At 35.6% G+C, this 18541-nt stretch overlaps 1 protein-coding gene across 2 annotated transcripts; it reads left to right on the forward strand.

Annotated features, from left to right (window-relative positions):
* Positions 1-3479: 3479 nt before the first annotated feature.
* On the forward strand, positions 3480-8518 carry LOC122068385. Of its 2 annotated transcripts, none has more exons than XM_042632231.1 (6): positions 3480-3835; positions 3970-4024; positions 4305-4350; positions 4442-6295; positions 6537-6681; positions 7448-8518. In XM_042632231.1, the coding sequence occupies exons 4-6, from the start codon at positions 4445-4447 to the stop codon at positions 8086-8088; spliced, it is 2637 nt and encodes an 878-aa protein (XP_042488165.1). In that variant the 5' UTR covers positions 3480-3835; positions 3970-4024; positions 4305-4350; positions 4442-4444; the 3' UTR covers positions 8089-8518. The 2 variants fall into 2 exon arrangements, with proteins under 2 accessions (XP_042488165.1, XP_042488166.1); XM_042632232.1 differs by having other exon boundaries at positions 3480-3764.
* The last annotated feature ends 10023 nt before the right edge of the window (positions 8519-18541 follow it).

The following is an 18541-nucleotide window of genomic DNA, read 5'->3' on the forward strand; positions in this document are numbered from 1 at the left end:
TTAGAAAGTCCAATCAAGAAACACAAAACCGGCCCAACTTGTTTATTAAACATGTCGAGCTCAAGCCCTAATTGAATACTATTCGGTCATTCCCAAAGCGGAAGTCCTACATGATGGCGACCAAGACCGACTAATTAATAGCTCAACATGTTTAAAGCCCATTTAGAGTATGCTTAAAGCTCGTTTACTTAGCCCGACATGTTTAAAGCCAGCTTGAAGCCCGCTTAGGAATAAATGTCTCATTAGATTGTTCTTTTAAGCTCCATTTAGCACGATTATTGGCAGTCCATTTAAATATTGATACTCAACCGGTTGTTTATAAATGGGATTATGCCTAGCCTATGAGGACCGATTACTTAAACGGGTCAATCATGATGCAAGATCTTAAAGTGGGAAAAACCGATTAGGCCTGATCGAAACTGACCCAACCGGAGCCGTTCGAGTGATTGACATATCTAATTAAGATTATATATTCTATTGAGAGACCTATTCATATATAATATGACAATACTACAACAATCACATTTTTTAACAATACTTGTTCAGTAAGTCGTTGTTGACACATTGAGAGACCAAGTATTTTATTGTTAAAGAGGATGTTTGGGATTAGTAAGTTTCGATTGAACATATCGACACTGAAGAAATGATTGTTGACCGCGTCACTAAAAGGCTTGTGATTAAAGTGTTTTGTAGAACATGTGGGTAATATGTGGATATAAATATATATATATATATATACACACAATTCATGATTCCGAATGAAAAGTTTTTTATCTTCCATTTTGTAAATTATTTCGTCATTTTTCAATTCAATGTATACGTAAAGTCTTACAGCTTATAGTGACACATGGAATAAAATATTCTTTCTATGGATACATACCATAATGATTTGTGAGTTAAAGTTTTCATTTTGAATGTGCGGTACTCTTTAAATGGTTTAGTTCAGCATGATCATACATTAACTTAAGAACTTAATATGTATATTTGGTGTGTCACAATATAGGCCAAGAGGGAAAATGTAAAGTACAGATGTAGTCTACAATCTACATTGCCCCATCAACATTAACTACTATTTGCAATTTATGGAGAATTCAAATATGAATCCCACAATTTGTTAAATTACCATCCGATCCAACTCAGGACAACGGAACCGATCCCTTGAACCTTGTTGTTCATAATTTTATGACATTTATGATGGACACGTTATAGGGTTGATGAAAGGGACAGAGCTTGAAAAATCATAATAGCATTCCACGGGAGTGTTACCATAGAACAAAAAGGCATTCCACGGGAGTCTTGTGATGCATTTAATTAAACAAGTCACGTTGGTAGCTTTGGAAAGCTTTTATTAGTCTTCAACCCTTAAACCGAACATACGGTGGTTTACTCTTGTCTTTCTAGGTAACCAATCACGAGAATGTCTATCTAGCTACTACCAAATTCTTTAATACTTGGTCTGTTGGTCAGGTGCTGCAGCATTATAGCAATCTAAACTGGTCAGCTAAAGGAACCAGCCGGGTTTAAAATCCGGAATCGGTCCACATTGAATTAGAAATGGTTTAAATCAGTCTGGAATAATTTTGAAATCGGCATATTCAAGGATTTGGATCTTCTGTGGTGCAATAGGGCATCTGGCGCGCATCTAACGCCCATAAACGCCTTGGGATGCATGTGGTTGCCTTGGGCTCCATATTTGAATGTTTTTGGTTGTTGGATGTGCGCCAGACACCTTGTTGCTCCATAGAGGAATTCGGTCCCATATTCAAGGCATTTAATTAGATTTTTTTTTTTTTATTACAAGATTGAATAGAGCCGATTGGGAAAAATTGGGATTGGGCTTGGTTGATTCCGATTTGACTAATCTAATACGAATTTTCAAACCCTTGGAACAACTTGGCTTGAGGTGAATTTGACTAAGGTTGGACAATTGGGCTAGCCTCATCTACTTAGACAGTGGAGTAAGGTGATGTCGGTGATTTGAGAACTATTTTGACAAGGATATTTTTTACCTTCACCCATGATCTAAGGGAGAATCCCCTAATTGAGGGGTTCGAATGGTGTGCAAAGGTCATCTTGAGAGATATTATTGGAGCAGAGCATTTTATGATCTTAGGTGGGTGTATTTTTCTTCGCCCATGATGTAATAAAACTCTCTTTTCGGCAATAGTATCTTCTTAATAACAAATCTAGTTTGAATTATCTAATAATAAACTTGTTGGAAAAGAAGGTTGCCACACTACATAGCACTTGCTTTCGGACATAGGAAGTTGGTAATGACCGTCGTATCTCTCCCCTGTGAAATAAAAAATCCCACCCCTATCGGATACCCACATGCACACTCTCATTGGCCCCCATGTTGGGGTTATGAAACCGAACCAAATTGAACATGAAAAATCAAGCCCAAACCAATATTAAATGAATACAAAATCATTACTAACTGAAAAATCATTAAAATAATTTTTTTTCTTCTTCTCCTAATTTTTAAAAAAACCAATGAGATGCTTGTTTTGGCTTCTTTTATCACATGGACAAACCCATGTACTATCTCATATCACAAATAGTAAAGCATTATACTTGGTAAAACGGACCCAAACTCAATAACAAATCAATAAGAAAAATATAATTAAATTAGGGATGTATATGGATAGTTGAAATCCGAATTTGAATTCACATTTGTATCTGTATCCAATCAAAGGGTATCCATATTCAAAACCGAATTATCGAAAAATAATTATCTAATCCGATTAGATAATCAATTAATGATTTTGAGGATTCTTGAAGTTAAGACAGATTCTAAAAAATGAGGAAAGAACTAAGATCTTATAAAGATGAATTAAAAGCAAATTGTATTCAATGGAAAGGTCTGGATTACATAAGTTAAAGAGTAAATAGATAATCGAAAATCCGAATTTGATTCATATCCGTATCCGTTTAAGGGAATTCGGATCTGTTCATACCTTATTCAAATTTGATCCGTATGCCTAGTTAGTTTGGTTCTGAATTCATCATTCTCAAATTAAAAAGTCAAATCGAATCAACTGGTTGACAACTTTGACGGGACATATCTCACGGACATAAATCAATGTGTTCATATTATATTATATTAAATTAATCAACTTGATCTTTGATCTCATCTGAGATGATCTCACATCTAGATATTGTACAGTGAATATGAAACCTTTACATGTGCTATGGATTCCTCCAATGTTGACTTGAGTAACCTTCTATTCAATCCAAATTAAGAAAACCATACAGTACAGTTGTTAGCCTTTCAAATCAAATTTTGATAAAATGGAGTGACAGTTTCTGATCCATGGTTTTAAAAGTAGAATCTTTCATCCAAGTAATGGCAATTTAGATTAAAGCTAATCTTAGATTTTGATCCCCCAAAAAATAATTGAATTATTCTATTAAAATGACCAGACATGGTCGTTAGTGTTGTACTAAAAAATTATCACTCTTTATTCTTTATTTGTTTATAGCTACTTGGTTGTTGCAGTGTCACCAATTTTGCATTTAATTTCCTTCCAACCCAATCAGTTAAATTTACCTTTCCCTCGTTATCTTTTGAAAGTTGAAATGGATTGCTTATTTGGTTACTCTGCAAGTACCATGCGGCCTATACCAACAAATTCCAGAAAAAGAAATCAACTCTTCCAATCCTCCTTTACTTCGATTCAACCATCTCATTGTAACCTTCTTAATCAATAAAAAACAGAAGCAAATCCATTTTAATTTTGAATATTTGGAGTGGGTACCAGACAGTAAGTCAATCTGACTGCTCCTCTTCATCTTCTTCGTCTTCTTGAATCTGCATGTCCAAGCTCACATGGAGGTGACAGATCTCGATAACTTGCGGAGGGCTCAACCCCATTTTTCATTTCTTTAAGCTTTTCTTTCATGATTGAACTGGGCTGATTTCTTTTATTGGTAAGTTTAACTCTTTTATTTTTTCTGATGTTGATTTAGGGTGCTGAACAGATGCGGGAGGAGAAGCTTTAGCTTTGGTTGAACAAGAACTTAGGTAAAGATGATTACTCATTCCGTCTTTAGAAGCTAGAGCTAAATACTAGTTATGAACCTAGTCTATGTTCTAATGCACAAGTCCATGAGCATTTTGATTTCAATTTGGTTGATTATACATTTTGGGTCTGGTTTCTATATTTCTCTTGCTATATGTTCAGACTTCTGGGTATGTATTTTTTGAAATCGTTAAAGCAGAATCTTTTTAGTTTTCTATGTTCTACTTTTCAATTTCTTTGTTGTTTTGCCTGCAACTGATTCTCTCTTCGATTTACATGTAGGGTTCTTTCATAGTCTAGAAGAATTTTCTTAGAAAATCAAAGACCTGTAAGTGTTCTGAGATAAATTTGTTTTGTTTTGGTGGGTTTATCTGGATTAATCTCAGCATCTGACCTTGTCAATTGAATTTTTTTGGTAGAATATGCCTCAAGATACACTCAGATCAGTTGTTTACAGATCATTTGCCCATTGTGATGATCCAAATGGGGTTGTTGAATGTGGGACAATTATAAAATCCAAGAGTGGTTCACGAAAGATGGAGCGACTAACTCAGAAGGACCACTGGAGAGTTTCCAATCCATCATTTGTATGTAAGGATGAAAGGAAGGAACTGGTCTCTGAAGACATCAGCAGAGAATCAGACACTCCACTTCCCTCTCAACTGTTGGAGGTTTCTAGGGGAGCTCAGAAGATAAACGACATGATCGACTCATGGTCACAGGGTCTGAGCTTTGATGGGCAATCTAAGGATATTGCAAGAGATTTGTTGGAGGGTGCTTTGGATCTGCAAGAGTCACTAATCATGCTTGGCCAGCTACAAAAAACTTCAAAATACATGTCTCAGTTTAAGAAACAGAAACAGAAGTTTGAACAAGAAGAGAATGAGTTGGTTGTAGGAAGAACGTATTCAGATCGATATGAATTCAAAAATAGTCCAATAAATTTGCAAAAACCCCGACTTTCTGCAGATGGGTCTCCTAGGAATTGCAGTGAGGATCTCAAGAAATTGATCAGAGACAGCTTCTCCAGGCAAAACCTTTTACCGATGCATTCCACGGAAGACAAGGTTTCTTGGGGTAGAAAGAAATTGGACTCTGATTTGGATATTCCTTCCACTAGCTCAAGTCGATCGACTTTGGTTCCCTCTAAGAGCTCTGCATCTGTCAATAGTTCAGTTTCATCAGCAGCCCAGGAGACGAAAGCAAAATCTCTGGGTTTGATTGCCAAGCTTATGGGTCTGGAAGAATTCCATTCAGAACCAATACAAACATCCAAAAGGATAATGGAGGGTAACAAGAATTCATGTCAGCCAAGACCAATTTTTGATATTGAGAGGCCAAAAACAAGGAAGCCCCAGTTTGCGGATTCAAACATGGATCCAAACAGGAAAAAACTTAAAGAAATCATTGAGACCATGCATTTTAAAGGACTTCTGAAGACTAAATATGTTGAAAGGGGTGAGTTTCAGTCCCGTCGTTCAGATGCTTCTTGTTTCAAGCAGAGAATGGATGATGAAATCCCACCTATTGTAATCATTAAACCTCTGAGCTCTTCTGTCGAGACAGAAGGTCCCCTACTAGGTAAGTTTATTTGGGATGAGAGAGCTTTGGACCCTAACAGTTGGCTCAAATTGAAAGAGAAAAAAGAACCTTCCAGAAAAATGCCTACTGGGGAAGAGAGAAAGTTGGAGTTGGACCACAAAAAAGCTGCTGGAATAAAGACAAAAGAAGAGCCTGCAACTAAAATGTTCATAAGAGAAGAGGGAGCTTTGGAACATAAAGAGAGTCCTGGAAAACTGGACGCAGAAAAGGAGGCTCAAACCATAAGGCTTATCCGTGAAGTAGCTAAAAACCCCAAAGAGAAAATCAGGGAACTAGAAGCAAGAGAGTTACAAAACCAAGGAAAGGCATCTTTTCATAAGATGAAGTCCTCTATTCCTCTAAATAATGAAGCAAAGAAAAAGGAGGATAACAAAAAATCTGAGAAGGCGGAGAGGGTACTATCTGATAGAAGAAAACCACAAGAAAAAGTGAATGTGAAATCTGTAACTATGTCTAGATCTCAAGACCATACCAGGGCAACCTCATCGAAGTCGCAGAAGCAAGATAGAAAGTTTACCATGGTAAAGAATAGGTTGACGCACCAAGAAAGTACCAGTCAAAATCCTAAGGCAACATGCTCCACAAAACCAGTTTCACAGAATTCTGCCAAACAGGTGAAGAGAGAGCTGGCAAAAAAGGCAAAACCAATTGGAGGATCCCTGACAATTGGTGTGAGTATTCATTCTAATTTATCACATTTCCTGATATATATGACTATAGTAAGTACTTTGTTTCTTTGACTAAATTTTTTTATCCGAACACTATGAACTGCTTCATGTTTTAGAGTTCAAATTGAATGAAGGAATATGGGTGTAAAAACTGTGGAAGCTAGATTTCCTTGAATTCACTCATAAAAAAGAAGAAATAAGTTTCTGAAAAATGGAAACTAACACAATTTGCTATTATCTGCAGACTCAGAGTTCACAATGCAAGCACAAGGACAAGAAAACCAATCTGACATGTGAAATAGACTCTACTTTGACAACAACTAATACTTTGCTTAGGGATCAACACCCTATAGTTGAAAGAACAGGGCTATCTGAAATTCATTCTGGAGGTAACCGGCTTATTTAGTGATCAAATTACTCACTTAAACCATGCTGGTCTTTGAAATTTCATTGTCACCATTTGGTGTATGACAGAACATGCATGTTTATTTGTATATACAAATCAATTAAAATCAACTAAAAATTCTTCCAAAGTATGGTTATCTACAAGAATCCTCTTCTGCGATTCTTATCCATTTAGAGGAGCATCTTCCATTAAATAAGCAATCATTTTTACTTTAATGCCAAAACAGTCCATCTTGGTGCATTCATTTGCCTTTGAAGTGTGTGGCTAAATCTCCTCATGGTGTATAAGGTTTACATGTATAAAAGTATTAAATTTGCTTTATGGAGGGCAATCATTTAAGGAATCACAGCTACCAAATTTGTGTGGTCATTGATCCTTAAGCAGAAATTAGAGAATAAAGAGAGTGGGGCTGCTGGGTTAGGCTACCTGAACTACCAAAATTTTTAATCTTTATTTAAAATCAAAGGTACTAGTCCATCTCGGCATAGTTGGAAGGAGAAAAAAAAAATAGAGTATCCGTTACGGTTTGTCACATAAAAGATGGGTGTTGAAGTAAAGAAAAACGACAAAGATAATAGCTTTTATATTATCTAGATACATATGAAAATGCATGTTAGTAATCAATATTTATGTGATTCCATTATCTGTAATGTTTGCTGTTAGTTACAAATATACATCTACTCCTAGTCATTTTATGCACATACAGGTATATCTGGTTGTTTATATGATCCAATTTCTCTTCTGATTAGATTCTTGTGAAGATTGGAAGAATGAAGTTACACCACAGACCAGCCTGCATGAAAGTAATACTGAAAGCGCAGAAGAGGTTAACCAGCTATCCAGCCATGAAACTAGAGAACAGAATAATACTGTTGGAACTGAAGTTAGTCTCAGATCATTGCTTTTGAGAAGCCCACCATTCCTCAGCTCTGTGGAGGAGTTCTTTCACCTCAATGTCAACAAACCTATAGCTTTAGAGAAAGCAGGTATTGAAGAAGTTGGAACGACCAATTCCAGAGTTCTCTTGGAGTGTGCAAATGAACTCTTGGAAAGGAAAAGTCTCATAAGATCCCAAGTAGTAGTTCCTTTGTTATGGATCCCAAATCAACGATTTGACGTACATTTTGACCGGTTAGTGGAGGAAGTGTGCAATGGGGTGGAGGATCTAAAAAATTACAGCAAGGGTGGTGGTAATGTTCTTCTCATGGATAGCCTTTATGTAATGCTGGAGAGAGATCTCAGGGGCAATGGATTGGTGTTGACTAGTTTGTGGGATTTGGGTTGGAAAAATGGATTTTCTATGGATGAAACTGGCGAGGTCGTAGGTGAGGTGGAAAAGCAGCTTTTGGATGGCCTGATTGAAGAGTTTATTATAGACAATTTGTGTTAGCTTCTTCTTCTATTCCCCTGGTAGTTAACAAGTTCCTGATCTCATTCCCTATGTGTAGACTTCATGTGCGGGTAGGTGATGAAATGTATCCCATCTGCTGCCATAAGGAGTGCGTGGAGGGGTATTTATGGAAGAAAAAAAACACATGTCATCACCTAACTGTACGTGAAGCATACACATACGGGTAGGTGATCTGAGATTGTAGTTACAGTGCTTTAGTGATAAACAAATGGGTAGTAGGTAGGTATTACAACTGCAGTTGCTATTTCATTGTACATCAAACTTACTTGGATCAACCTATGGCCATAGGATTGTTATGGCCATTGTAAAGATAAGAAACCCCCAAATGTATTTGTTAGATTGGGTTTTGAGAATATGTATGCATCTTCTAACATATAGGGAAATGATATCAAGATATTGAGATAGCACACTTATCTATGGTTGTTGGGCCTTCAAGAGATCCTTGAACTACGAACTCTTAGGGATCTTGTAACACAATATGTTAGCAAAATAGATGGGTTGAGTCATGCCATTTGACACTCTTCTTAAGACTGTAGACATCCCCAATGGTGCAATTGGGTGAATTGCATATCAGCCTCAAAGATGAAACAATCCAATGGCAACCCTAGTAGTTATGCGCTCAATTGCTAGACAACTCCTTCAAGTATTCCAATGTTGTGCTCAAAGCCTCAAACTAAAGGTACTTGTGTACAAATCTAATTAAGGTACATTTTTTTGGGGGTGGGGGGATAATGTTTACTGTGGGGGAGCGCAGCCTCCACCATAGTTTGTCACTCTCCTACCCCATATGAAATAAACTATAGGGGTAGAGGGGAGAGATAGGCTATGGAGGGTGCTGGTGGAGGCTATGCTCCCCACAGAGAAGACTTCCCCCTTTTTTTGGTGAGTGGGGTGAGGGATTGCTGGCGGGCTGCATGCTCCCTGCACCAGCTTAGGGGTCAATGCCAGGTTGCACGGGGGCATTAATGTTAGTGGGATTTTTGCATTTCATCGGGTGTGTGTCATCATGTCACCCTTCTATGTCTATGCATAGGTGCCACATCACTTGGTAATAATCGTTTCCCTTTGTTTTTTTTCTTTTTCTTTTTCTTTTTCTTGTCAAGGATGAAAGTGAGTGCATCTTGGTGATCTCAAGGTTTTGCAGCATTGAGGATTCAGTGAACGGTGTGGATCAGATGTAAGATTTCCAATTAGGTGGACTAGCATAGTCAAAGATTTGTTTCCAAAATCGGTTTAGTGGTATTGACTACAGATGGAGTAAGCAGAAAGAATCCAATATTATTAGTAAGTGATCTCTATGGAGATATTTGATTCTATTAGCACACCTTAATGATATGAAATATTTGTTACTATGTGTGGACCTAAGGTATTATTTCATTAATGGGGAGGAAACCTTAATTTCTTTGCAGGGTTGGTCTCTACCCTCACCCCTATATATAGTTATCACTGAGCCATTAAGTGAGGCTAATGACCTAAAACAAAAGTGGAAGAGGGTAGATCAGATCAACATTGATCGTGTTGTACAAGAAGCATACGAGAAGACATTGAGGAGTTGTAATTCTTCAGTCATGGATTCAGGTACACCTAAGATCTTACTCTATATTCGTTGTTACATGCTTATCTGATCTCCATGTAATTACATAGATTTTCTATCAATGGTATCAGAGAGCAGTTCGTGGAGACGATGGGCTATAGTTTTCTATTATTTTGTGCATGACATGCGTATTGAACAATTAATTTGTTATTATCATCTTGGTTTGGTGAGATAATGGGATATAATGGTGATTTTGCTTTTGGTTTACTTCAAAGGGTTACTTTATGGTTTTTATTAAAAAAAGAAAAAAAAAAAAAAATTGCAATCCAAGTTTTGCAAGTTTTTTTTTAAACTTATTTTTTTTGCAATCTGGTTTTGGAGTCCACATTGTGGATTCGGTTTTTTGGTTTTTGTTTCAAAAAAAAAGAAAAATCCTACAAACAAAGTGCTGAAACGACGACAGGATGAAAAAATAAAATAAAAAAAAGACGTTAATGTTTAGGGTTTTGATATTATTATAACGTGGTTCTACATTTATACCCTTTAGATCTTAAATAAAGTTTGGGTTCTTGTATGATTTTTAGTTGGGTTGGATTTGTGGTTTCTTTTAAGGTAAAACTTAACAGGCTAAGTAAATTTCTTAATGGACTTATTAGACTTCTTTTAATTAGATCTAATGGGCCAGATCTGAATGAGAACTTTAACTGAAAATAACGGACTTAAGTCCAACATCTCTTTTATGTAAAGAGTTATGGACTTAATCTTCAAAAAAAAAAAAAAAATGAAAACCATGTTGAAAGGTACTTCGCCGTGGGTTTAAAAGGTCACAGTTTTTTTTTTTTTTAAAAGGTCTTAAGTTATTTTGGCCTTGGTTCTTACAGGTTTTAAGTTACTTGGTTTATGAGTTCACCTAAGGCTGGGGTGACTTGAGGTTGAACTTGATCTTTAATTATAGTTTGGGTTTGGTCGATCCATATCAGGCTGGGATGGGCTCCAACCTTGTAAAAAGTTTGATTGACCCGTGAGGTCGAACCATAGACTTAGTCACCAATTGTTGGTTGGTTTTGACTTATGAACTGAAAACTAATGGCTCGAAACACAATAGAGAAGTCATCAAATAATTGAAGACTTAAACAAAATCAGAGGTAAAGAAAAATAAATACATAAATATTTGTGCTAGCAACCATAGTAATAACCTTTGATGATGAGAATATTTTAATTCTTATTGGGTAATTACAATAGAGAGCGAAACAAGACAGGACCTTTATTTGTGTTTTACATTTTCTACTTCTTTTTTCTAAATGCATTCCAATTTCAATTGCTGAAAGATTGCATTATTTTAATTGATTTAGAAGGACTTGTAATAATGGAATGCAATTTGTTAATGGATTTAGCCTTGAATTATTGGGCTTAAGTATTTCAAGTTCTTCATATTAATCGAAATGGGCTTGGGTTTTGGCATTTTAAAATCCAATCAGTTATTAAATTGTTTGAAATTTTGGGTTATTAAACCTTTGAGCTGGACCATTTTCATTTTAAATGAGCTAATTTTTTTTTAAGCCCAGTATTAATTGGGTTTTGGGCCACAATGTTCAGCACAGGTAGGGGTTATGTTTATTTTGGATACTTAAGGGTTGTTGGTTAAACTTCATAATGTTATGAATTATTGGGTTCCAGCCCGTTGTTGGTTTTATTTAAAATTTTAAGTCTATTGAAAACTTTTAAATGATGGGCCATTGGAGATTTCATTTATTTAGAAGAATAATGGGGTGAGGCTTATGGGCCTAATTTGAAATAGGCTGAATTGAAAACCAAATTAAATCCGATTTTGGTAAACCAAATTAGATTGTAAACCACTATAATGTTGAACACGTATGTTTCAAGTATTGTTTGATTAGATCCAATGATCCGAATCAACATCGGTTGAGACCGATCATACACTTGATCATTTGAGACTTGGCATTGGTATTGTGTCATAAGTACAATAATAATAATAATAATAATAATAAAATCCAATGTCTTGATCAAGTCCTCTTAAAGTGATTAAATTCTAAACCAACCCAAAATCAAGATGAATCGGTTCTACCAAATTGTGCCATGACTGAACTGATCAGGTTGGTCAATCCATATATCCGACACATTGACCCCGAAAATTGAACCATTTGGGTTTTTCAATGGATCGTCGAAAAACCCACGGGAACATCAACATTGACCAATGTTAACCGGGAAAGTATTTATTAAAAAAAAAATATTATTTTTGTATTTAGTCATAGAACCAATTGGTCATTGATTAATGTGTTGAAAATTGACTTGTTATTGATATTGTGAAGGATTATATCATTTGAAATGGTTTTACATGGTAATGGTCAATTTTCACATAATGTCTAATGAGGTTTTTTAGATTTAAAACATTTATATTGAGACTCCCAAGGCCTTGTGAATAATAAAATACCATTGGTCTTCATAATGTCACTTTATCATGTACTTGGGATGTTGTGGTTAATTGCTTAACTGATCAAATCAGTGGAAGGATATAATTATGTACTCTGAAATGTTGTTTATGATTTGACCAGTGGATGTATGTTCAATATACTGAGTTGAATTTAAAACAAGAAAAATAAGACCTATATTTTGTATTCCATAACTATTTTGGAATAACTATAGTGTTTTGTCTTTGTTCCAGAATGACTTCAAAATTGTATTTCTAATTATGAATGTTTCTACATTGGTTTATCATAGCCATGATATTGAAAATTTATTTATGAACGATAAAAGTAAAAAAATTAATGACATTTTGTGCTTACATCTCATATTTGGAACACCCTATGATGAATAAATATATTGAAATTAAATAGGGTATAAGCTTCCGCACTTGATTAGCTGCATAATGCATTTCTAGGGAATCATAAAAGGGTGATGTGGATTCCACCAAAGTGATGTATCTTATTCTTTCATGATTTTCCCTAGGGCAGCATAGTAGTGACATTTGCCTAAAGATGATGTCACCAAAGTTTAAAAAAAATAATGACAGTAACCTAAGATTTCTGATCCCAAAGGTGAAAGGACCTCAAGTTATTGTTCTTTTCATAGTAAATGTGGATTTACAAGAGGACTAATGCATTCTTAGCTTAAAAGATAAGGACACAGTTTCATTTATAACTCTTGAGTGATATAATCATTACAGTGAATGCACGTAAATCTCACTAAGTTAAACTTTGTAATTGGTGTGGTCTATTTAAATAGGTTTTAGTGAAAATTCTTTGTGGGTAAAGTTGACATCTTAAAGATTAATATTAATGATGATGTCTATATTCACATTTAAGATGTTATGATATAAGATCATCTTACGTTACTTGTACATAATGATGATTTATTAATTATTTTCATCATAGTTTCAATGAAATCCAGTTTTAAAGTCTACTGATTAGATAGACCATAAATAGTTTATGCAAGTGAAATAAAAAATTGTTTCATTTTAGTTTATTGAAATGATTTCTGAAATCTATTTATGTTGTTGACTATTTTGACAATGTTTGTTCAAGCCAACAATTAGATCCAGTTATAATATGAATTGATTTTGACTCATATAACTGATATTTTGAATGGGTCATCTAGTTTTCACTCTCTTGTATTAGTGGAAGAATAAATTATTATCCTATTGAGGGTGATAGATGCATTATACATGTTTTATCATACACTATACTAGCCGTGTTCATGAATTTTAAGCGAACTTGGGGTATTTCGATGTTTTCTTTGATACTATGTTTATCATCCGTGACATCCGGTTTGGTCACAAGGCACTTAGTTATGAGTGTTGATACTCTATCATGATTCAAAATGTTACAAGTGCATTATTTGAAGTAATATTTATTTGAACTTATATGTCCTATGTGAACTTGTGATAATGTGCGATTTTATTAAAAAAAAATTATCAAAATAAAATAGATATATATCGTACTTGAATGATTTAAATGAGCCTATTGAAGTTTAAGTAGCTTATTGGTATAAAGCCTATGAAGTTGTTTACACTTAATATGGATCTAAGTACATATTACTTTCATTTGTTAATGATTTATTGTTGTTTTGTTCTAGTGAATTATTTGGTTCATATGCCCCATCAACTAATGAACTGTTAACATACAAAAATTCAGAGACTTTATTGTGATTGGCTTAAAATTTATGGGCTTATATTTGCATTAGATATTAAAGTCATTTGGGTTGAAAGTTCATACTTGTATATAACTTCATATATCTAATGAATTATAGATAAAGTAACATCTTGCATGTGTTTTTGTTATCATGAATAAATGTTATGAACTTTCATATTTAGCATGTTGTCATTATAGAAAAAACCATATTTAGATTTTCATTTATTTATGGTAATGGCTGAAAGTACAGACCTGTCATACTAGGAATGTACTCACTATGATAACTATTAAATTATGGTGTTACCATATTGACTATTAGGGTTTAAAATGGGTTGCTTTTATGGGCTTATGTTGAATATGTTATTATTTAAATACTGAAATAGCTCATTTTATTATTTACACCCAAAATCTAAACCCATGGGCATTTGGTAGCAATCCAAGTCTATAGGTTTTCATAATTTCAGTGATTACACTTCCACTTAGTGGGTTAGTTACTGAGATTATGAAATTACTATTGACTATTCAGGATGGGCTGTAGTCAAGGAGACCATATGGTGAATGATGTGCTCTTGCCACCACAGGTGAGTCTTCATTTACTCGATTTCGCTTGATAGTGTGAGGGTGACATTTTGGGCTTCATAGCTTTGGAGGTTCTTGTCTTGCCATCATAGATGACGTAATCTTCAGAGTAGTGTTGTTTCGAGTGTCTCGCTTTCCATGTGAAAGATTTCACTACATGTTGGGTGATCTTGCCATGACAGGTGTGACCTCAATGATGTCGGATCTTTCCCTAGTTTCTGTTTTCCTACAGTTATTGAAAACAATACTGGGATAAATCTGATTATTGGCCCAATTAGTCAGATTTAATTATATTATTGGGAAGTTTAATATACCTTATGTTCTTGCATTTTGTATATTTTGGTAAATATATATGATTATATTTGCCAGCTTTGACTTCCCAGCTATTTTCTATTTGAAAAAAAAAATTTAATGGTTCCAACTTTAAGGAATGGAACTAATCCTTTAATATTTCTCTGGCTATTATGATAATAGATTTTAATCTTGAATTGATGAGCCTCCTAAGCTAGTGGTTTTTAATTATGTTCAAGCTAAGGTTCTTTATGAAAATGGGAGGAATCGAATAGGTCTATCTAAAGATCAGTGGGACTAAACTCATGAATCATAAATTTCTGTAGAACTACATTATTACAAATTGTTGACTCTATATCTAAATCATTGAGGATGTTTTGTGACAACTTTGCTGTGGTTCGTTTCTCTCATAACAGTAAAAGTACTTCAGGCTCTCAACACATTGACATTAAGTATTTTTTGTCAGAGAGAAAGTTCAAAAGTCACAGATTACAATAGAACAGATTGCTACAGAAAACATGATTGCAGATCCTCTTACTAAGGGCTTGACTCCAAAAGTCTTTCAAGTGCATGTCACTAATATGGGACTTGTTAGTTATTTTTATGCGTTTTATTAGTGGGATTTTTACTTAATATGTTAAGTTGCATTTGACTTTCAATTTTATTTTATATATGTGATGCATTATTATTATTCTCAAGAATACATATGCATTTTTATTATGGCCATTTGTTTATGTGTATACACTTATTTATTTGCCTCCTACAAAAAATTGAGATTATATGTGGTGTATTTACCTCATTCGGTATCTGAGGTTTCAGTCAATACACACACATCCAGTCGCTAGCAAAGCCTCATTTGATTGAGGTCTAGTGCTAGTGTTTTGGGACATCCGAACCCAGTCCCAATGAGCTTCTTTGATTGAAGCTTGAGCGTTTGGGAGACGCTTGTAGTTAATGAGACCTTTAGTATTTGTCTCATAGTGCTCATTTGATTTTCAACCAGGACCAATTTGGAAATAGACATGATGATCACTATTGCATGTTATTTCCATACCACACTTTCATACTGTTCGGCCCAAGTCGGTGATGTTATGAGCACTTTAACGTGTTTGGTCTGATATCGCTTTAGATGTGATGATCAATACGGTTGGGTGTTTGTAATTCTCATTCGGACCAAGGCATTTGGTTTAAGGTGCACTCCATTCGACACTGTTTTGTTTGTAATCACATTCAGTTTATCTAAACTGGAGAGTCGTTTTAAATAAATTTAAAATCTAAAACTTGTGACATATGCTGTCCAAGTGGGAGATTGTAAGATTTCCAATTAGGTAGGTTAGCATAGTCAAAGATTTGTTTCCAAAACCGTTTTAGTGGTATTGACTATAGATGGAGTAAGCAAAAAGAATCCAATATTATTAGTAAGTGATTTCTATGGAGATATTGGATTCTATTAGTACACCTTAATGGTGTGAAATATTTATTACTATGTGTGGACCTAAGGTATTGTTTATTTAATGGGGAGAAAACCCTAATTTCTTTGCAGGGTTGGTCCCTACCCTCACCCCTATATATAGTTATCACTGACCCATTAAGTGAGACTAATGACCTAAAGCAAAAGTGAAAGAGGGTAGATTAGACCAACATTGATTGTGTTGTACATGGAGTATATGAGAAGACACCGAGGAGTTGTAATTCTTCAATCATGGATTCAGGTACACCTAAGATCTGACTCTATATTCGTTGTTGCATGCTTATCTGATCTCCATACAATTACATAGATTTTCTATCAAGTGCTTGAGCCTGTCATATTTAATAATCGATCAAATTGGTCTTGAAGGCTTCAACCGATTAGTTCAAGTCAGGCATACTGGTATAAGCCAACTTTTGACACTTCTATCCTAATGTTTGTCTATTTATATACATTTATGGCACTCCAACTACTACTATGTGGTATCACATTCTTGATTTGGAAAGCTATAGTTGCCAAGTGGCAAATTATGGTGGACTAAAATTAAAAATGTGAATGGAAGAAGTTGGGACCTACCAATCACAAAATTTGGATCCCAACCAAGCTATCACATGGTAAATAGTTAATTCATCTACAAAGGCCTTTCGATGGGAGCACCAAGAACAAAGACGTCGAAATAAAAATATAAGTAAAAAAGTTACTACGATAATGACTCTGGTATCTTTCGTTTTTTGCCTAATTAATGAGGCTTAATGCCCCTACAAGACACATGATATTTCTGGAATCATTACAATAACAATTTGATGGATTTGCCTGCTTTCAGCTCAGCCCCATGGCTGTCCTTGTGAATGAGGTCCATGTGGGACTATCTGTTACGAATGCAATTGCTCCCAGCCTATCCCTACCCCTATTTCTTACACCCCGGCTCCCTCCCCCTACCCTGTCATCCCCTCCATTCGAAGAAAACAAACCAAAAAACCCTCTGCCACATCCAAAGCCTCCCCAGTCATTGGTTACAGCCATCGTCTCCCTCCCAAGACAACCCTGCAGCTCTACCAAGCTTTTGTTGCCCTCCTCTCTAGGTTTTCAATGACTCCTTGGTCAATCTGGAATGTTCGTGGCCTGAATTCCTTGGCCAAGCAGGTGGAGATTTGTTCCCTCATTCGCTCCTCCCAGTCCAACCTTTGCTGTCTCTTAGAAACCCGTGTCTTTGAAACTAACGTATTGCCTCCTCTATCACCCCCCCGGTAATCCTTTGAATCCAATTACCTCCACAATCCTAATGGTAGGATATGGATCCTTTGGGACCCATCCTCTCTAACCATCTCCTACCTTTCCTCTTCCTCCCAAGTTATGCACATCTTCATCTCTCACCACTCTGGTCCCTTCATCTGTCACCTTTCTGTAGTCTATGCCCATAATAGAGCTCCCGTTAGGTTGCCTCTCTAGACTGATCTCCTCTCCTTCTCCTCTTCCAATGGCTCCAGACCTTGGGGGATTGTTGATGATTTCAATGTCATCCGCTACAACCATGAAAATCATGAGGGAAACCCCATTAATCCTCAGGCTGTAGATTCCTTCATTAATTGCATCAATGATCTCAATCTCACTAACCTTAGGTGGTCGGGTGCCAAATTTACTTAGAACAATAAGAGAGCTAGTACCCAGAGGGTAGCTTGCAAGCTTGACCAAGCCCTTGTTAATGAAGTTTGGTTGGACTTCTTCCCTTTCTCCTATGCTTGTTTTAAAATTTCAGGGATCTCTGACCATAGCCTCATATCCCTTCATGTTCTCCCTTTCCATTCTTTTAGCCCAAAACCCTTTAAATTCTTCGACATGTGGGTTTCTCACTATTTGAGATTTAAAATGTAATCGTAAGTGTACGGATCAGTGTAGCTACGGGTGACCAAACGAATGTGTACTTTTAATTGAACACGTCCATCTTGCTCAGAATTTCATCCTCTTCGGAACCATGAAAAGAAATAGGACCTCTTTACGTGTAAAATTGAAGATATAGCGTCTGATAGTCCTTAAGGCCTTGAAAATATAAAACCTGCAAAAAGAGAGTAAAACCCAAGGTAGCTCCATTCTAAATATGTAAAATGCATGTTTCACTATCCTAGATTTCACACATAAATGTGTTCATTGGAATTCCCCTACACTTAGACTTTGCTAGTCCTCGAGCAAACCAAAAAGAAAAAAAATAAAGACAAAAAACCTAACTCACTTTCGTAGGAATCACGGTTGCACTTAGCATGTGCAACAAGCCTTTAAACCCCTAGGTCACCCCTAGTGGACGAGTTGTGTCTCGTGGGTGTTTGCAGTGAATATACACCCAAAATTTAGAATAAACAAATCCCAACCTTGGCTAAAGGTAAGGCTCATACCGATCCGGAGCAAAGATAATTTCTC

This window comes from Macadamia integrifolia, unplaced genomic scaffold, assembly GCF_013358625.1.
Source record: "Macadamia integrifolia cultivar HAES 741 unplaced genomic scaffold, SCU_Mint_v3 scaffold381, whole genome shotgun sequence".
NCBI lineage: Eukaryota > Viridiplantae > Streptophyta > Magnoliopsida > Proteales > Proteaceae > Macadamia > Macadamia integrifolia.